This window comes from Melozone crissalis, unplaced genomic scaffold (assembly GCF_028551555.1).
Source record: "Melozone crissalis strain CALT ecotype California unplaced genomic scaffold, PUWL_Pcris_2 ptg000014l_1, whole genome shotgun sequence".
Classification (NCBI taxonomy): Eukaryota; Metazoa; Chordata; class Aves; order Passeriformes; family Passerellidae; genus Melozone; species Melozone crissalis.
Window position 1 is genome coordinate 3,243,422 of NW_026535792.1, and position 19,394 is coordinate 3,262,815.

Here is a 19,394-nt window from a genome sequence, read left to right on the forward strand (position 1 = left end):
TTGTCCAGCTCAGTAAATAAGTGAGACAGTGGGAATAATCTGCCACAGCCCTGAATGTCTGAATATAGTGTTGTGTCTCTATAACCATCAGACTTTCCTCATTCAGATTCTGGTTTTGAACTTGCAGAAATTCAAGTCTCTGGCATCTTTGGATAGTGTACTTCATATTTTACCAGGCAGCTGACAAGAATAACTTCTATCTGCCGAATCTGTGTCTTAGTGATTTTAGAAGCATGTCTCATTTGAAACACATTCTCTCTCTTGATCCCTCTGTCTTTTGCATTCCTGGGAAATCTTCAGGCACACTGATGTTGTCCCAGCTCCTGGCTGGAGGTGTTTGGGTCAGCTATTAGACTGTAGGTGATGTGATAGCAGAGCAAAGAGTGTCCCAGCACTGACAGGAACAGAATTCAGAGCTGTCTTTAAGCAAAGACTTGTTTTTTCCTGACACAGTGGTGTAGTTGTTCCATTTACAGCCTGGTCCTCCCTTCCACACTTCTCCAGCTCTTTGCCTTCCCATTAAATGGGCAAATGGAGGAATTCACTGTGCATGGAGGAAACTGGGCACATAGTGCTGCTGAATGTACCTATGGATGTGGAAAGTTTATTTTGGCAGGTTCTGCACTGTACCAGTTTCCTGTGTCCTTTAGCTTTATGACCCTGCAGGGTTAGACTGATCGAAAGATGTCCTTTGAAGGATGCTGGGAATGGCCACTTAACAGAATGCTTCTTATTCCTGTTGCACAGTTCAACTTCTGTCCTTCTTTCTCACAGGAAGCACTTGAATTGCAGAGTTCAGCTTAGCACAGTTAGGTATTTTTTTCCAGTTGGTGGGAGCCAGATGGAAGAGTGACTGTAGGAGGAGTTTTGAGCTTTTTTGGCTGTTTTTATTGAACAAAACAACTAAATTGTTGTCATTTTTTGAGAATTGTTGTACTCTGCTAGTGGAGACCTCTGCTGGGTACCACCCATGATAATGACTGAGAATTTCATAGGTCACAGGATCAAAACTTGTGTCCTGCTTGATTCAGTCAATGGCTAAAAGTAAAGAGTAAAACTGGTTCACAGATAGAGCTGTGATTTCAATGTTGATTATCCAAGACCTCGTGTGATAAGGTCAGATGCTGGACTTGAGCTGCAGCTCCTGCAGTAAGAGTTTTATTTCAACACAGCTCTGTAAAAAATTCTGCTAACAGGACTGTGTCTCTGTGGTAAGAGACCTTTGCACATGCAATAAATATTAAAATACCTTTCCTACATTGTTGAGTGTCATTATAGTATCAGTCATGTCAAGCTGTCACTTCAAAATTACTCATGCAGTTGAGCTCAAAAATGTGCCAGAGAGACACCTGTGACTGAAACCTTTTTAAAAGCAGATCAGTGTCCGGTGCCAGTGGAGCCATTTAAATCACAGGTGTCACTGAGCCACAGGTGAGACAGATCATTCTCATCACCTTTCCATGCAGTGTTCTCCCTCTGGCTGCCAGGGAAGGACTGTAGGAGTTTCAGCATGGGCTTTGTGATGAGGTGTGCCCTTGCCTTTGGAAGCAGAACTGAGAACCACCAAGCTGGTTTGTGACTGAAGGTCTGGATGTGCTTTTCTGTTTGGCCACAGAGTTTTGGGATAAAATATTTGCGATGGTCCAGATGGTTTAAATCCTAGCATTTTTGTACATGTATTTGAACAGAAGATGGAGTCTCTTGGTCTTGTGTTTATCACAGTTTTAAGGATGGGCTGAGCAGGTTTTTTACTTGATTTGCCAGCGATGTCCAATTCTGCTGCTGATGTGCTTCAAGCCTTTCCCTGACCAAACAACACCACAGCACTCTCTTCACACACAATGGTTGTTCTACCTCTGTAGGAGAGTCTGCAAGGTGTGCTGGATCATTTACTGACCCCTTATTTGCTGGCATGGTGGTAATTCCTCTGTGGAGCTGCCAGAAAGTGCCAGACACCTTTTGGTGTGGGACAGCGCGAGCAGCAGAAATTCTGTGCGTTATTTGCAGGGCTGGACAGGCTCTGCAGGGAGAGAAAGGCTTTCCTAGCTGTGGCCTCCTGCCATCCACTAATAGTTCAGCTATCTGTTGTCACAAGAAAAGCATCTGTTTGATTTAGCAGTTTATATAACATAATAAGTCCTTAAATAAACCTCTGTCAAGCTGGCTCTGGGAAGCCGAGCAGGCGCGCTGGTGCCAGCTCCGTCAGGAGACTGTCATTAGTCTTCCTTGGGAAGGCTGCAATGCCAAGGTGTTGAGACACAGGCTGCAGTGAAAAATGAAAGCTGGGACTGGTGTGTGGTCGTAGCTTCCGATTTTTGGTTGGTTTCTGTCTGATTTTTTTAACACTTTGATGGTTGTTATGGTTTTTCTGCACTGAAGCGTGGTTGGTTTTCAATGTGTGCTGAACAAGAGCTGGGAATGGCTCTTTGTGCTCTCCTTCCAAGCCCTTGACAGCTTGATTTGTGGCTTTCAAAGGAGTTTGGTGTGGAGGGTCTGGATTCATCAGCCACAGTCCTGGGCCTTAAATCTCTTTTCCTATAAACCCTAGTTTCATAACTTTCTTCAAGGAAAGAGCACTTTTAATATTTATCTATTTTTATATTTCTTCTAAGTATTTTCTTTTTCTAAGTATTTATCTTTCTCAAAGTATTTTTGATCTTCCTCCGGCCAAACTTACACTCTAAACCCCAAGGGGATTCAGGCATTTCAAATGGCACACTCCAAATGTACCAATGGGATTCTCTTGCCTCCTCCCAGGGTGAGAAAAGCCAAGGTGATGGAGACTACAGTTCCTCAGCTTCCCTTGGCTTAAAGAACTTCTGAAATGTTTTAGCACACGTGATGTTTCTCTGCAACTCCTCTTCTTTGTGGATTGCACTGCAAAGCAACCCTGGTGAAGAGAGCTCCTAAAAGTTTAGGCCTAAGTGCTTCTTGAAATGCATTCAAGATATTAATTTAGTTATAAAATACTTTTCCCCACACACACGCTTGTTTTTCTGTCATGAGGAACCTCATGTACCAAATCTCACATGAAGTGTCAGTGCTTTGGTGGTGAGCTTCAAGGCTTTTATTCTGTTTAATACAGCTCCATGGATCCCTGGCTGATTCATGGGTGCCACTGGCATCTGTAGTATCTTCTCCTGCCTTAATGAGATGTGGGGAACAAATGGAGTCTCTTGAACCTCTCCGTGTTGGATTTGAACCATAACGTGGCAAATCTGAGCGTAATAAGTTTAGCTGAAGCCAATTTACCCATTACCAGGAAAATCCTGAAATTCTCCTTCTTCTTCTGTGTCAACATCTGTCTTTCTCTGTTTAGTCCTGCTTTTTTCATGTTCTTTTCTATTCTAGTGAAGAATTGAGAATTTCTGGGTACATATTATTAGTTCTGTGCCTTCACACATCTCCTACTCCCACTGTCTTTCAGGGTGCATCACAGGGTGTCTGCTCCTTATTGTTACAATTCTCTTGTGGAAGGAGCTTTAGTTTTAATTTATGGAATAAATGTGACATCACAGACTGAGGCAGGGCTGGTTTAGGTGCTGATCTTAGGTCTGATGATGGGGCTGATTCTCCCCATCATCTACATAATTCTCTGTAATCTCAGTAGCAATCAGGGCTGCTTTCTATGTTGTCATCATGTACACTGCACAGCAGCCTTACAAAATCCCAGACCTCAACACCCATGATATGTGAGTCATGCACCACTGCTTCTCACTGCTCTGGAGGCACAGGATACATTTCACTTCTGTTCTGTTTTCCTTTCTAGGACAGATTTCTGCGTGCACAAAGACGAGCCTTGTGACACTGTGGGTAAGTGCAAGAGGCAGGGGAGGGGATTTTGATAGGCACCTCTGTGCTAAGAGGGGTGTTCTGTGCAATATTTCACTCCTTGGTTTGCTGTCATGTTGGTTTTGCTGTTCTGTGTACCTCTGTGATGCAGATATGGATTAGTATGAGCTATAAATAAGCCATTAAATTTTAACCCCTCCTAAGCCCTGGAGGTCTCTGTGTTCAGGAGTTATTCTTGAGTATTTCTGCTTCTTTGGAGTGGATACAGAAGAAGCTGCCTCTTGGTGTGTCTGTATAATGTTCCTTTCAATTCTCTCACCTCAAACAAGAATTTGCTAGCTAAGGACTGCATTTCTCATTGTAAGAACCTGTGTGACATTCCCAGATCAAGCTGGCACTCAGACACTGGAGAAGAATACCTCATTGTGGGAAAGCCAAGTTAAAACTTCTTTTCAGCCTCCTGCTCCTCCTACTTCCTAACTGCCTTTAGTTATGTCCAAAGCCTGCATACACAGGGTCCTTACATCCCACACATTAAATACTTGGTTTATTTATTTCACTCAGGTAGCAGTAACCTTCACAGTGTTCTCCTGGTTTGTTTTTTTTAATCCTCACAGTGGCAGCAGTGTTTGGCGGCACAGCTCAACATCCTCTCTGCGATGATAGCATGAATTTTTTTGAACTTGCCTCAAAGTCAGGTGGCCCCTCATCCTCCATTCTGAGTAAACTTGGGATGGATCCTAATTTTCAGCAGTTCTTACACCCCGGTGTTCAGGGAGACACTTGCAGGGATTGTGGGCAGTGGGTGATGCAGAGCAGGGAGGGAAGTGCCCTCAGCAGGAGCCCTGTGGAAGGCTCATCTTGGAATGCAGCTCCTTCCCTCCCTGGGGGGGGGATCAGGTGAAAGGAGGAGATACAGAGCTGGAGGATACATACCCACAAGCAAGGACTGGCCTCTGTGTCCAAGCTTTTTCCATTTGGAATCCCTCACAATGTGTTTATTCTGTGTCCAATGGAAAACACACTTCCACTGAGGAAGGTTTTTACACCGTGTGCCTGCACCTGGAGGTGGCTGTGGTAAGATACAATAAAGAAGTTAAAAAAAAAAAAAGAGAGAGAAGCTGATGGAAGACACATGCTGACTAAAGTCAGAGCTCTTTCCATATTTAAAGAGAGTATTGTTGAAGATCTCTGTTCAGGGAATTATATTACCAGAGACAGCATGACTAAGGAAATATTTTTATGACTTCTTTTCTGTTCTTAGAATACCCAAGTTATTTCTTGTGCTGCAACTTGCTGCAGACTGTGGCTGCAGTGGAGAAAGTAGTAGATCACAGCAATGAAGATTAAATTCACTTGTTACTCTTTCCAGAACAGTTTTCCAAGATATTTAGAGAGTGAATATTCCTGGGACAAAACCAGTCTGGCCTCTTTGCTCTCTTCAGTCCTGCTTTTCCTACCTTCTCCTCTGACAGTTTATGTGGCAGCAAAGCACTTATATCTTCACTTATGCATTTTCTGTGCCCCATTTGGCCTTGTTGTGGCATTTGCATTTTTTCATGGCAGAGGAAGAATAAATTAATTAATGTTCTTTTGTGACACACAGCTGGTTTGAGAAAGCGGTAGTGTTGGGAGTACTGAATTTTAACCATGCCAGAGATTCTCTGGTTGTCCTCCTTTGTCAGGATTGGGAAAAGCAGGTGTGAGTTGTAGATAAATAGGTTTTTAATGGCCAGGCTTCCATGCCATGTGCACACACCTGGGTGATATGAACAGCAGTGTAACATGGCTTTGGCTTGGGCTTAATATGACTGCAACAATTGAGACTGGTGGATGCCCATTGATCCTCCATGCTGGCTTAGGAAGGTTTATCTTGGTGTTTCAGCCATCTCTGCTGTAGCCAGATTCCTGTTTCTCACTCCAGCTCCCAGATACCCCTCCCAAATCAGCAGGGCTGCCTGTGGGAGCAAGAAATGAGTCCAGGAGTGACATCTGGTTTGGTCTTAGTGGTTATGCTGAGGTTGCTGCACTCCCCAAAGTCCTCTACAACAGCTGCTTGCTTTCATTTCTTGCTTTACACTGAACAGAAGAAGAACATCTTAGCAGATTCATGTGTGTTTTTACACCTGCTTATGGCTGAGGGTGGCCCTTGCAATGCCAATGCTGCCATCCTGTAAATGCAGTGAGTGCTCCTAAACCAGGAGACTGCTGCTCTATATAAGGCAGAGAATCTGGACTCTTAGACTCCTGATTTCTATTCCCAGCTCTGGCACAGACTCATTTTGTGACATTGGGCAAGTCACTTGCATTCTGAATGCTTCTGTCTACCTCTGTGAAATGAGGATTTTGAGTGCAAAGCTACAGGAGATTGCATGGCTGAGGAAAGTCTCCTGTGAAGAGTGTGGGGTTCTTGGGGGTGTGATGTAGTACAATTCTAGAATCTAATGTTGCTTAGTCATGTTCAAGAGACTCTAAGGAATCTGTTGGGTTATATGTCCTGAAATAAGAGGACTCAGAGTGCTGTAGGTAATGTTACTTTCAGTGACAATGCCTTGATTTTCTTTACTTTGTGAGAAATAAGGAAGCAGAACTTACCCTGGTGTAAGCCTTGAGGCCCAGCTGTTGTTGGGAAGTGGGACTATGAATTTTAAATGGCTCATAAGAGGTGTTCATTTGTGCTCTGGAAGATCCATATTGAAAAACCTGTCTGGAATCTTTGCCTGCCATGCAGACCCAGCGAGAAAGCAGCAGCAGGAGGTTTGTATTTGTGTTCTGGCAGGGCCCCTCACTGAAACCAGTTGCTCTGGGGACTTGGTTCAAATTTTCTTGGCCCAGCTGCCAGGGTAGTGTGGAGGGTTACATAGTGGCAGAAACAAGCTCAAAAATGGGGAAAATGTGTAGGTGTGTCTTGGGGTGATACCCCAGTGGAACAGAACCATGTTTGTGTGAGAAATTGTTTGTTAATGCTCATTGCCCTGCTTGGTTGGGTAAGGTAGGCCTGGGAATGGGTGGATTCCAGAGGAGGTGGACAGAAGGAAAACAATATTCCTGTGTGGAACTGTGGTGTTTTAACAGCCTCTGCTGTGGGATCCACTCCTCAGTGTGAGCAGGAAGGTTCTCTTTGTGTGACACAGCCTTGTCACACACCAGTCACAATTCCTGAGTCTGCTTTGGGCTCATCCCTCACCCAGAGCTGCCGTTTCCTGCAGAACAATCTCTGTTCCAGCAGAGCTGCTCCCAGCCAGCCAAACTGCCAGTTTAATGTCTTGCTATTAATATCAGGCTGCAGCTTGGAGCCTTGCACACTGTCAGAATCCAACCTTTCTGTGACATAAGCAGATCGAGAATGCCCCTTTCGTTCAATATTTCCACTGCCAGTGCCAAATAAGCAGCTTTACGGTTAGTTAGGAATGATCCTGCATATTTCAAGGCAAAGCTTGGCCTTCATTCCTCAGTGTACATGTTACCCCAGATCCAGGCTGAAGCTTCCCTCTATTCAGCTAATAATAAAATTGGGGGCAGTGTGGAATTGGGAAATGGAAAATGAGAATGTGTCTTAAATATCCTTAAATTGCCCTGGTTAAAAATGACTTTACCTCTGCTGCAGTCACATGTGCTCCTCTGTGGCCTGATGTTGGGGAAAAGAAAGCAGAGTAAGTGTGTGTACTGCAGAGGGGCAGGCTGAGCTGAAGGAATAGCTGCCTGGAGAAAACCAAGCACAGAGTGGAGGTGATTGAGAAACACAGTTTTCCAGACTCTTTCCACAAGTGAATCAGTGTTTGGAGAAAAACATTCCCATCTCCTGGCTGTTTATTGCAGTAAAGTATTTCAAAATATGCCCAGGTTTGGCAAAAGAGGAGCTGTGGTCTGTGTCTCCAAGTAGGCTTTTTTATTCCATGTAAAACACCTGAATAAGGGACTGCACAATTTAATCTTTTCCTTGGCCATTTGCCACCTCTGGCTGGCCTGTCCACAGCAGGAGACAATTCTGGTCATCTTGCCTGTACTGTTCATTTAAATCTTCCTCCCTGGGTTGTATTGATTGCAGTGCCTTGCCAGTGTCACAACAGAGAATTCATCCCCAAGGAAAGGGAAAAGACTAGCTGGTTTGCTCTGAGTGGAAAAGGAATTCTCACATTAAAAACATTTTCCATAGTGGTTCATGTTGAATGTTTCTGTATATTCCAGGGCGGGTTTTTATTTGATGCCAGAATAAATAGAAATACCTGCTGCTTAAAACAATTCATTAGAGCAGCAGTGCCTGGCTTTAGCAAAAGCCTTGCTGGGACTGTCCTTCAGATCAAACCCAGCTTAATGCATTAAAATGAGCACACTGGAGGTTAAAATGCCTCTTGAAACAACACTGTCAACTGGATTTGGGAAAGAAAGGGACCTCAGAGCACTGCAAATTTCTGTCACTTGTGTCTCTGCAGGGCAGTGGAGTCAGGCTGCTGCTTTAGGAAACCATGGGGAGCTGTGGTCCAGTGCAGTGGGAGAGTTTTTCCCTTGCCTTTTGGTTGCCAGGGAGTAAATGTTGGGCTACACAACCCAGACAGTGCTGAACTGTGCTATGGGGCATATTCATCACTACCCACCCTACCCACCACAGCCTTCCAGTTCCTCTTCACCAGCCAGCAATCCCTCCTCTTCCAAATTCCCACTAAAAATTCATGTGCCAAGCAAGTGTAATATGAGATTGCATAAATCTCAACAGAGCCCTGGGGTAAGCACAGCCACTCAGGTACTTGGGAATTCCTGCTGCTGTAACCCTTGCTCTGCCTCACTCAGTGTCCTGTCTTGCTTTCCTTTTCTTGTTTTGGGACGTGGCTTCAGCCAGGCTGCCTCACTGTGCACAAAATCCCAGAGGAGAATCCTGCTCACACCAGCCTCAGAGTCCTGGTGGTGGCTTCATTGGGGTCAGGATCCTGCTCCTGGTCTTAGGTGTTGCCTGAGACATGCAATCCTCCTGATACCATCTTACATTCTGCTGTTGTTGTTAGGAAGAGTAGAGCATTTGAATTTTATTTGCCTTTGGGTTTGTTTTGCAGCTCAGTAGTCTTGTTTAAGTTTGTCTTTATTCATTCCATGTACTGAGGGCACTGGTGGATTCTTGATCTCCTTGGCTGAAAAAGGTGCTGTCCTTAGCTGGGAGCTCATATTGTCCTGCTGCAAGGAGTTTCTGTAGAAAATATGATCACTCTTCTCTTTGGGAATTTACCAATCTGTGAGTGCTATCGACTCACAGTTATGTCAGCTTTTAACATTTTCTCTCTGTTTCATGTCTTGGGTGAAGGAAATAACTTGGGTAATTAAAACAAATGTAAGTGTTTAGTGGGGAGAGGATTGGTTACAGGTTTTCTGTACATTTCTCATTGCTCTCTCTTCCATGTATTTCCAGTTTCCAGCTTGGAGGTCTCGCAGACCCTCAGTTGCTCTCATGATTAACTCCCTTCCCTTTCTTTTTCCCCTATTTCTCTTTGGGGTTAGTTCAGGGCTCATAGGAGCTCTTGTCAGTTCTGTTCCTTCGTGTTGCCTTTGTTCAGCTGGGCCTGGGCAGGCAGAGCTGCTGTTCCCAGGGGCCCTGCAGGGTCTGGTTTCCATCACTCAGACCTCGGGACGTGCCCACCGAGGTCATGGAATTTCCCTAAATTTACTCCACTTCAGTCTTCATATACCTCCAGCAGTTCCTCATTAGTTCTCCTCAATACATCATTTTCCTTTTGCAGCCCCCAAAATGTGTTTCAGGCCCTTTTATTTTCCCATTATTTATCTGTCTGTCATGCCCACCCATCCCAGCAGATAAAGCAGTGGCCTCGCAGTGTGGTGTGTGTTTGAAGCTTGTTCTCAGGGAGCTGGAACTAAACACTGTCAGCAGGGAGGAATAACACACTTCCTGCTCTGTACCTGGCCTTTCATCTCCTCCCTCAAACTGCTATTGGGAATTAAAGCTCATTGATGTTTAAGCTGGTTTCTGAAATATGTTCACAGTCATTGTCAGATGTACGGCGGCGTGTCCAAAATCTTCCCATCAAATTCCCACCCTGTTTTAGTTTGTTGGCTTGTCTCTGCTCATCCTAAATCTTGCATTTCTTGTTGATTGCTCCCTCCTGACCTTCTGACTTTGACAGAGCTTTTGTCTTTGTTGTGCCTCTCCCCAAAGCTGGTGCTGGATGTTTAGGCTGATTTTAGCTTGAAAGCTTTGCCTTCTCCCATGGTTTTATTAATGGTTCATGGGGATGTATTTTGATAAATGCAAGTGAGCAGCTGTGGAAAGGACCCATAGTGCTTTACCAGGCTTCATATTATTGAGTAAATATTCTCCAGGCCATCACAACTCAGCATTATACAGGGTGGTGCTGATTCTATCAAGATGAAATGCATCTTGATAGAATTATCACAGAATTTTAGAATGATTTGGGACCATCGAAGCCCAGCTCATTCCAACCCTCTGCCATGAGACATTTTCCACTACACCAGGTTGTTCCAGTCCCATTCAACCTGGCTTTTTTCACAAAATTCAGTGGCTACCAGAACTATGGTCCTTTCCCCTCAGGAATCCAGGGCTCCAGCCCAAATCCCAGCCTGGTGTCTCTCTGGTGGGTAAGTAAGCTTCTGTCTGCTGCCTTTATTGAAAGGAGTAAGTCACAAGGGAAAATATTTGCCATGACTTTGTTGATATTTTTTCTGATACTCTGACTTTATTCTTTGATTTCAACTCCATCTCATAAATCACTTTATGTGCTAAATCATTGTGCAGCTTGACTGGTGCAGGTGCAAACACGTCCTGCATTCCACTCCAAGTCCATTTCTGTCTGTGTGAGATTATATAGACATGTACACAAAGCACCTGGGAATTTTGGTCTCATAGCTTAAAGGGCAGATACCTGCATGTGATGTTCCTCTCCCCATCTCTTTCCCCCTCACCCTCTTGCTATGTCTGGGGCTTTGACATGCAATCACTCTGGGGGAAAAGGCTTGTTAGGACTGTTTGAACTAACAGTTCCCAGTAAATTTGCAGGATAGTGTCCTTCAGAAGCAATTCAGTACATTTTCATGCTGGCTTGGAGAAAAAACAATCAGAAGTGTAATATTTTAATATTTTATTTTGTGTGACAGGCAGGTCTTAGGGTTTTGGTTCTCCTGAATATATTAGGCCAGAATTCTAAATTACAGTTTTATTTCCTAGACATCTTTGTGCCTCAATTGTTTCCTAAATTAGAGATGATTTGTGGGACACTGCTTGAGAACCAAGGCTTTGCTTAGGGCTAAGCAGCATTTAATGATGATTTAAAGAAATCTCTGCTGTTTATCTCGGAAAGGGGTCATTGTGTTTGCAAACAGAGAAGCAGGAGCCTAAATAATGTCCAGCTAAGCCCACTGTGCCAAACAACTGTCAGGAAAAGCTCTGGAACTGCTCCTGGCTACTGTGTGTGCGAGGCTGAGAAGCCTTTGAGGCAGACACGAGCAGAACAAGCTCATTACATTTGGTCTGTGGACAGACCATTCATGTCTTTTGGGGTTTGTAGTATTTTTGCTCTTGTCTCTTGCCTCATCCATGTAAATGGAGATTTGCCATGCTTGCTGCACTGCTTCACTCTGCAGCTCCATCACTTCCCCTTGCTGAGGGTTTGTTTCTCTGGGGGATTCTCACCAGAATGATCATAAAACAAATAAAATCATCAATTCTGCTTTCATAGCTCACCCTGCTTCTTACTTCCCCTTTTGTAATAAAAGGTTGTGGAAAGATAAATAGTATTTCTTTACCCCAGTGTCAGACCTGCTGTGAGTGCTCTATAAATAACCCCTCTGTGCTGGGAATGCCAACCCCGGGCTCTCTGCAGCAGAAAGCAGAATTTTCTGCTATGACACGCTTCAGGCCAGGTGGACAGGGGAAAATGAGACTCATAAAAACCATTTCTCCCTGGTTCTCATCCAAGAACATAGAATGATTTTGCACATCCCCATTTCCAGCCCGGCGCCGTACCCGTTAATTCCTGGTGCCTCCCTGACAGACCATGAAACAACACATTCAGGGCTTTTTGCACTGTATTTTATTGGGAAAAAAAGAATGTATTGAGAGGAGAAGGAAATACATTTGTAAACAGGGCCTTTCCTCAGTAAAATCCAAAGCTCTGTACCGAAGAGATCAGAGCTGTGATCCCCTTGGTGCAAGGCTCCCAGAGGCAGCTCCACTTCCTTGGGCACCAGCCAGTTCTTCAGGTCAGTGAAATAGTGGTTAAGCCCTTCAACAGGCCAGAGGTTTGTGTTCCTCCTTTCCACTGCCTGGGTCCTTATTTTCCCCTGTGTTTACACATTCCTGGTCAGTTTGCTGCAGACTGCAGCACTTCCAGAAAGCTGACGCGTTTATAATCGAGAAACCTCGGAGGTTTCTCTTCTCCTGTCAGACATAGATGGCTTTTATCCAGTTGACTGCTTTACAGTGCCTTTATCCTTTGCTGGCTTGAAAACATTTCAGATAGTTCCTATTGTTTTATAGACCCTGTAGCTAGAAAACCAAGCTTGTGTAAAAACATCTGTACATAGCTGTGCAATAGGCTGCAGACATGCAGGGTAATAAGGCATGATTGCATTCATTGTAGCATTTGCTCCACTGGATAATCAAATAGAAGCATTCCAGTTGCACACAGGATATGTAAGAGTAAAGGAAGGAAATGAAGGACAGTTGCCTACTGTACTTTTACATTTCTTTTGTTTTGCAGCTGCCAAGGTGAAGTGCAATTTTGAGAGCGAGTTTTAAATAGCGTAGAGATGAGATTTTACTGGTGATAACCAAGAAAACCACGGTGGGAAGTGTGCATAAAACTTTCCCTCCCCTTCCCCAAGAAGGGATTTTGATCTGTGCTGATTTTTTTTTTCATTTGAATTGTTTTTTTCCCAGCTTTGGTTGATCATCTGGTAACATGACCTGGTATTATACCTAACCCATTTTGCAGGGTGTCTGGTCCTGGCAGGATTTTGCTACACCAAGTGCACTGAATAGACTGAAAGTCACTTTAAATCCTTGGAATGTTGTTGGGTTTTATTTAACAATTCTCCCCTGCCTCAGCACAAGCTCCAAGCTTTTCAGCTGGGATTGTGCTCCACGTAATGCAAATAGAAATTGGGTATCTAACAGTACCTTGCAGCACTGAAAAATCTTCCTTGTATTTATCCGACACTGAAAACATTCCTTGTATTTACCAGTGTGCTGAAAATTCAGTAGGGAGTGTGCACCAGCCAGCTGTGATCCACTACAAGCTCATTCCATGTTCCATGGCTGGAAATATTAATGGCAGGTGCTGTGGGGAAGGTGATGAAATTTTGAGCTGACCCAAGAATGCACAGACACATTCTGGAAATAAATTACTGTCTCTAAATGCACGGCAGAATACTTTGAATTTTACACATACAGATTTGATCAGATATTCCTTGTAGAAAACACTGGGGTTTCTTTATCAAGTCCTTGCCAGTTTAGATAGGAAGGTGACTGCAGATAGTGAAATTTTAGCCAAGTTATCACTGACAGGTGTATATACATATGTGTGTGTATTTGTGTCTCTTGAACAGAAGTGGATTTCCTTGGAATTTTATTTGAACACAGGTTCTGCTATGTAGGTTTACTAATTTCAGGTTCAGAATCCTGTGATGTGCAAGGGTTTTGCCTGGATTAGTTTGACAAGTCTTTTTACCTTTCAGATCAGCTGATAGAAATACATTGAGCTTATCAGAATAATAATACTAAAACCCATAGACTCAACCCATCAAATATCTTTCTCTTCCTGTACTCTTTCAGCATGATTTGTAGAATGTGAAGGATTTCTGTGTTTGCTTAGCTTGGAATTAGCCTTGTATTCCTACTTTGGTTGGTGGTGATGAGCAGTCAGCAGGTTGAAGGCATTTGTTGGTTTTGTGTGCTTGTGTCATACATTTTTGTGGGGCTGTTTGCACTAAGGCTCTGCCTGGCCATGGCTGGCTGCTGGGTACACATGAGTGTTCTGCTGAGGATCTGCTTGTTGGTTTTGCTAATATCATCCATCAAGCTCCAGCATGTACAGCAATATTTGTGCTGTAGCAGACAAACAGTGTAAACACTGCAGTTATTTATAAGAAAACTGTCCAGTGAGTTAGGAAGCTCTGTGTGGATGTTTTTATTTATTGAAAACGAGTCCATCAGTCTAATCAGACTTTTTTGTTCTTGAAATGACAGAAAAATAGGCTGAAGTTAGATTTCTATTTAGAATGTATGTTTTATATTTCTGTTTAAGAAACCTGTGTGCTCATGTTTCTTCTATGTGCTCCAGTTTGTTTGCTTTTCTGGCTCTGTCAGAGAGCAAATGTTGTCTCCAGCTTGGTCTTGTCTGGGTCCAAGAGTGGATGAAACTCCTGCTATAGCTCTCTTGACTCCTGGGGAAGTGCTGGTGCTCCTTCTAATCCCTTTGATGGCTCTTCCAAGTGTCTGTTCACTTCAGAGGGGGAGCATTGTTCACTGGAGCTGCTCTGCCCTGCCAGATGGTTTCCCTGTGATTCCTGCCTGACCTGTACCACATTCAGCAACATCTGAATAGAGGTGCTTTCCTGTGGGAATCCTGGAATCCTGCAAAAGTGTTGCTTAAGGGCTGCTGAAGTTCTAAACTTTGTGGTTTCCTTTCAGCAATGTCTGTTACCTCACCAGAGTTCAATAATTATGTTTCAGTTTCATGTTCTTCCTCCTGGTATCTGATTCCTTTTTCCATGATGTTCTCTGATTTGCCCCAGATTTCTTTCTATGGGTTATCTGTCTCACTTGGATTTTCCATTTCCCTTCTCCCTCTGGAGAGCCAAGGGAGGGCCAGAGGTTCCTGGCACAGCCCTCTGGTGTTGGCATTCCCTGGGATGTCTCTCTGCACCTGAGGAGCTGTGCAGGGTGTGATGCTCCTGGCTCAGAGCACAGGGCTGGATTCTGAGAGCATTTGGCCCTTTCCATGATGAACCATGTGCTGCACACCCAGCTCAGAATTCTCAGTCAGGGACACTGGGCTTTGACTCAGAACTGGAAGTGTCACCCAGGCAGGTATTGAGGAGCTCCTGCATTTCCTGGGGTGTTTTATTTAGAAATACGTGGGACTAGAAGAGGCACTTCTGTCCCTGTTGGGAGAACTTCAGCACAAAGCCCTGGAGCAGTGACATGAGCACAAAGTGTCCCTGGCTCCTGCAGGATCCTGTGACAATTTTCTTCAGTGCTGTCACTGTCAGCCTCCCGGGCTGTCACTTCTGAATTGAGTCCATAAAGGCCCCAGGACTGGGACTGTGCCTTGACTTGTGTCTGTGAGGCACCAGGGACTCTCTGGCTGCTGTCAGTCATTGCAGGGAGCTCAGTGGTATTCATCCAAAGTTGTGTTTTCTTTCACTGGAGCTCAAGTTTGAACATGAGAGATTTCTTTTTATGAAGTGTGAGAAAAGCTCAGGCTGGTCTTTTTCAGAGTGAGAATTTCTCTGTAGCTGGTGGCTTTAAAAGTGGCATTCTAGAGAAAGGGGTGCTTAAAAAATTAGATTCAGGACATATTAAAAATATCTCCAGCCATGTTACCTCTGAAATTAGCCATTGCTTCTCTTCAGTCAGGCTGATGCTGTGATGTGTTATGTCTGCATAAACCACCCTGAGGGTCACTCCCTTCCTGGGCAGTGGGTGCCAGGATGGGCAGCTCTGTTTGGGAACCCAGAGGAGAGGCCCTTTGAGTTAGCAGTAACCCAAATATTTTACCCTGGTTTGGTGGGTGTGTCTGTGCCCTGTGTGTGCTTTGTGCTGTCTCCCCCAGTGATGGTTGTTCCATAATATTTTTATAACCCATTGGCCAATTGGAATCAAACTTGGGGATATGGAGCTCAGAAATATTAGGCTCTCAGAAGTTTTCTGAAATTTAGGAAGCTAAGCAGAGGAAGGCGCCATCTCCCTCTGATGCTGCCAGTGAAGGAAAGATTGCAGCATCCACATTTACATCAGGAGCCCCAAGTGGAAGTGGTAATCTCTAGGAAATCAAGCCATTAATTTTGCAATAAGTTTAGGGATTTTTTATTTATTCTCACCTCCCTTTCCTTGGTGCTGTTGTGCCCTACTAGAACAAATGTGATGCCTGTTGGTGGTGCGTGGGGAGAGGAACAGAGCCATGGCACTCACTGCCTGCTGCCATGGAAGGATCATTTTCACTGCCCAGCCCTGGCAGCAGAGGTATCAGCCAGGGCTGCTGAGGGCAGGTGCTGGGGAGCAGCTTTGCAACCCAAGCTCTGACTTAACAGAGTAACTCAACCCCATTACCCTTATCAGGCACAGCACTAGGGCTTGTCAGGCTGTGAGGTTAAATCAGCACTCAGCAAAGAATTAACACAGAAGGGCTGAATCAAAAATTTCTAAATGAGTTTATCAGTGCTGGCTGGCAGCTCACCAGTGTGAAGCCAGGAGCTTCAGCAGCCCTGGAAGTCAGGATGTGGGAGCTGCAGATGAGAAATATCACAGGAGCAATTTGGGAAGGGATCTGTTTGGGGTTGGATCACTGTGCATCATCCCGTTTGCTGCCTTCCCTGCAGCTCACCTGATGCTGCCAGGAGAACAGCTTTGACATGCACGCAGCACCTAAAAATAAAATACACTTAAATATGAACGTGTTTCAGAAGTACAGATTCATTCAGGTTCTGAGAGTAACAATGGCTGAGTCATTCTGCAAGAGCATGGGAACAATTTAATGGGGAGCTGTGGAAGAATGCCATTCATCAGCAGCACAGGTGTTCAGCCATCTCCAGAATGCTCAGCAGGCTGGGGTGACACTCTCCAGACACTGAAATATTGTTCATTAATGTTGTTTAACCATTGCAGGACTGATCCTTGCTCATGAGCCCACCCCTGGCCAGCACCACAGCAGGGTGAGATAGGCATGGCTCAGGAAAGCTCTTGGAACTGTTGAAAGAATCTTTTAATTATATTTGCAAAGCTTCATGAGTTTCTTAGTGTTGGTAACTACAGGAAGGGGAAAACTGGAACTGAATTCTGGACCCTGAGTGTTTGCTCTTAAAGCAGATGCTGTTTGGTACAGAGACTCCAAATATTTTTTCTGAATTATTGCCAAGTCTGACCTTGTCTTTTCATTCTGGAAGGGAGATAGTGAGGAATTTAAAGGCTCCAGAATCCCTTCTGAGCTGAATTCCATTCCTTTTAATGAGACTGTTAGCAGTCTCATTAAAAGCTTTGATTTGATATTTTTCTTCCTTCTCTCTGAATTCAGGCCCTCTGTTGAAGCAGGTGGCTCAGATGAGTTGCAGGGACAAACTGACAAGTCCAAAAGTGGAATTGACAGAACTTATCTGAAAAAAGGAAGATGAAAATAGCCCCAGGCTGGTTTTAGAACCCTACCCAGTTTGCAGTGCTGCAGCTATGGCAGGCAGTGCCAGGGCTGCTTTTCCATTCCTTGGGGGATGGAAGCCTGCAGGTGGAAATCCATCCTGAGGACAGGTGTTGGCAGACTGACACAGGCATGTAGCAGAGTGCTGGGAATGGAAGAGTTATATTTTTTCTCTTTTTTTGGTGAGTTATTTATTTCCTGAAAGATGCAGCTTAGGGGACAACTGATGCAATTCTTGAGTTCAGGCCTCTTCCACCAGACAACACAGGTCAAAATGAAAATACTGAAATACTGACTTTGATAACATCTGGGAAAGGGAAGGATGAGATTCATAAAGGCTGTTTAGAGCAGGAGCAGGTGGAGCTCTCTCCTTTTGTCGAGCTATCCAGCAGCTGAGAGATGTGGAGTCATTTTTATCCTGTGTCTCTGTGCTGCAGCCACTGCAGTGAACGACATTTACTCCCAGAGCTCCACAAACCCTGAACCCAGTGCTGAGTCCTGCTGCTGCCTTGATGGGCTGCCTGCCTTTTCCATATTGTCATGCTGATGTTTCCATGCAGGTGGGAAGGGGAGGTCCTGCTTAACTCTACAGCAGCTGTGGGAAGGACTGGCAGGTTCCTTCCCTGAACACCATGAGTCCAACACAAGATATTCAAATCCAAATGCCTTTGAGCCCCAGGCAGAGGTAACTTTGGAGGGCCAGGATCCAAATCCTGATTTGCAGCTTGGTTTCCCTGTTGTTGGTGATGTTTTCTTTGAGTTCTCAGTCTCTGTTTTTGTAGCCTTTCAAAAGCATCAGATCTCTGCTGCCTTCTGCCAGATCTGATTCTTTCCTGGTGTGAGATATCCCTGAACAACATTGTCCCTTGTGCCTCTCTCATTTTCTCTCACTATCTTGTATCTCTCTGATTTCCATCTCTTGTTCCTATACCAGTTCCAGCAGCTGTCCCTCCTTTATGCTCAGTGCCAGGTTTTGCCCACACCTCCCTGCCTGAACAATTCCACGTCCTCAGACTTGTTCAGCAATTCCTCAAGTGATGCCAGAGCCTTCTGACCCAGGACTGGAGATCCATTTTTCTTCAGCAGTGAGTACACACAGACATTCTCAGGGAGCTCATCTTCCTTTCTGATCTTATCTGCTGCCCTCCTTGACCCCTGCCTCCCTCAGAAGTGACTCCCTGCTGCCTACGAGATCAAAGTCATGTTTCCTGAAGCCTTATTATTATTATTAATAAAACCCATATTATCTCCATTTGCTACTTTTCTGTCCCTGTCTCTTCTCATTCCCTTATCTCTTCCCATTTCTCTTCCTGCCTTCTTCACTAAATATGAATTATGCCAGGCTTCTGTATTCTTCCCACCACGGTGTGTTAACTCACTCAGTCCAATCCCCAACTGGAATCTCTCTCTCAGATCCACCTGGCCAGCTCTTCCTCTGCCTTTCCTCTCAGCAGCTGTCCTAATATATCTTGGAGTGATCCAGCCCATGTAATCCCTGTGTGTGTGTGAGCATGGAGGCTTTCAGCACCAGGCTGTGATGTCTGTAGGCAGATGGTGAATTAGCTGCCTGCATTTGGGAATCAGCATTCAGGAATGGTGGTGTGATTTGGACTAAATGTCCCAAACTCCATATTTAACTGGAGAAACAGGATTTCAGGAAGGAGCTGTGTTTGAGATCTGCATTCAGCAGCAGCCCAGGCTCTGGGGAGTGTTGGGGAGAAGCTCTGTGGAATGTGGCTGTTAGCATATCAAAGTAGAGTAAACATGGAGATGATACTCTGCTTCCTCTGGCCCAGTTAATTAAGGCACTCCTCCTGTCTCCGTGGAAGGGAGGATTTATTAATGTGCTGTCATCCAGGGGAGTGATGGTTGCTGAAAGGGAGGAGCCATTAATGGCACGGGGGATGTCACGCTGAACAAAGAGCAGATGTCAGAGACACAGGGAATTTCTTTTATCTCCTGCTTTGCTGAGGTCTCAGATCCTGGTGTTTTATCATAAAAGCTTAGAAAAGTAGGGCTGGAAAGAACTTCAGGTGGAGCTTTTAGTGCATTCCCTTGCTGCAAGGCAAGATCAGTGGCACCTGTGTCCCTGATGGATATCTGCTCCATGGGGCTGAGCAGGGTGCTTGATTCCAGCTTTCTCTGAATCCAGTGAACATCACACCTCTCCTCAGCTCTGGTCAGTGTGGTGAACATTTGTGTTTTATCCTGGTGAATGGCACTGGAAAGAAA

At 44.7% G+C, this 19,394-nt stretch overlaps 1 protein-coding gene across 1 annotated transcript in view; it reads left to right on the forward strand.

Annotated features, from left to right (window-relative positions):
• The window catches only part of ADAMTS17 (ADAM metallopeptidase with thrombospondin type 1 motif 17), a 153,187-nt gene that overhangs the window by 31,539 nt on the left and 102,254 nt on the right, over window positions 1-19,394 (forward strand). Inside the window, exon 7 of the mRNA XM_054272652.1 lies at window positions 3,770-3,813. Coding sequence (XP_054128627.1) covers window positions 3,770-3,813 — 44 coding nt within the window. The remainder of the gene's footprint in view (window positions 1-3,769; window positions 3,814-19,394) is intronic.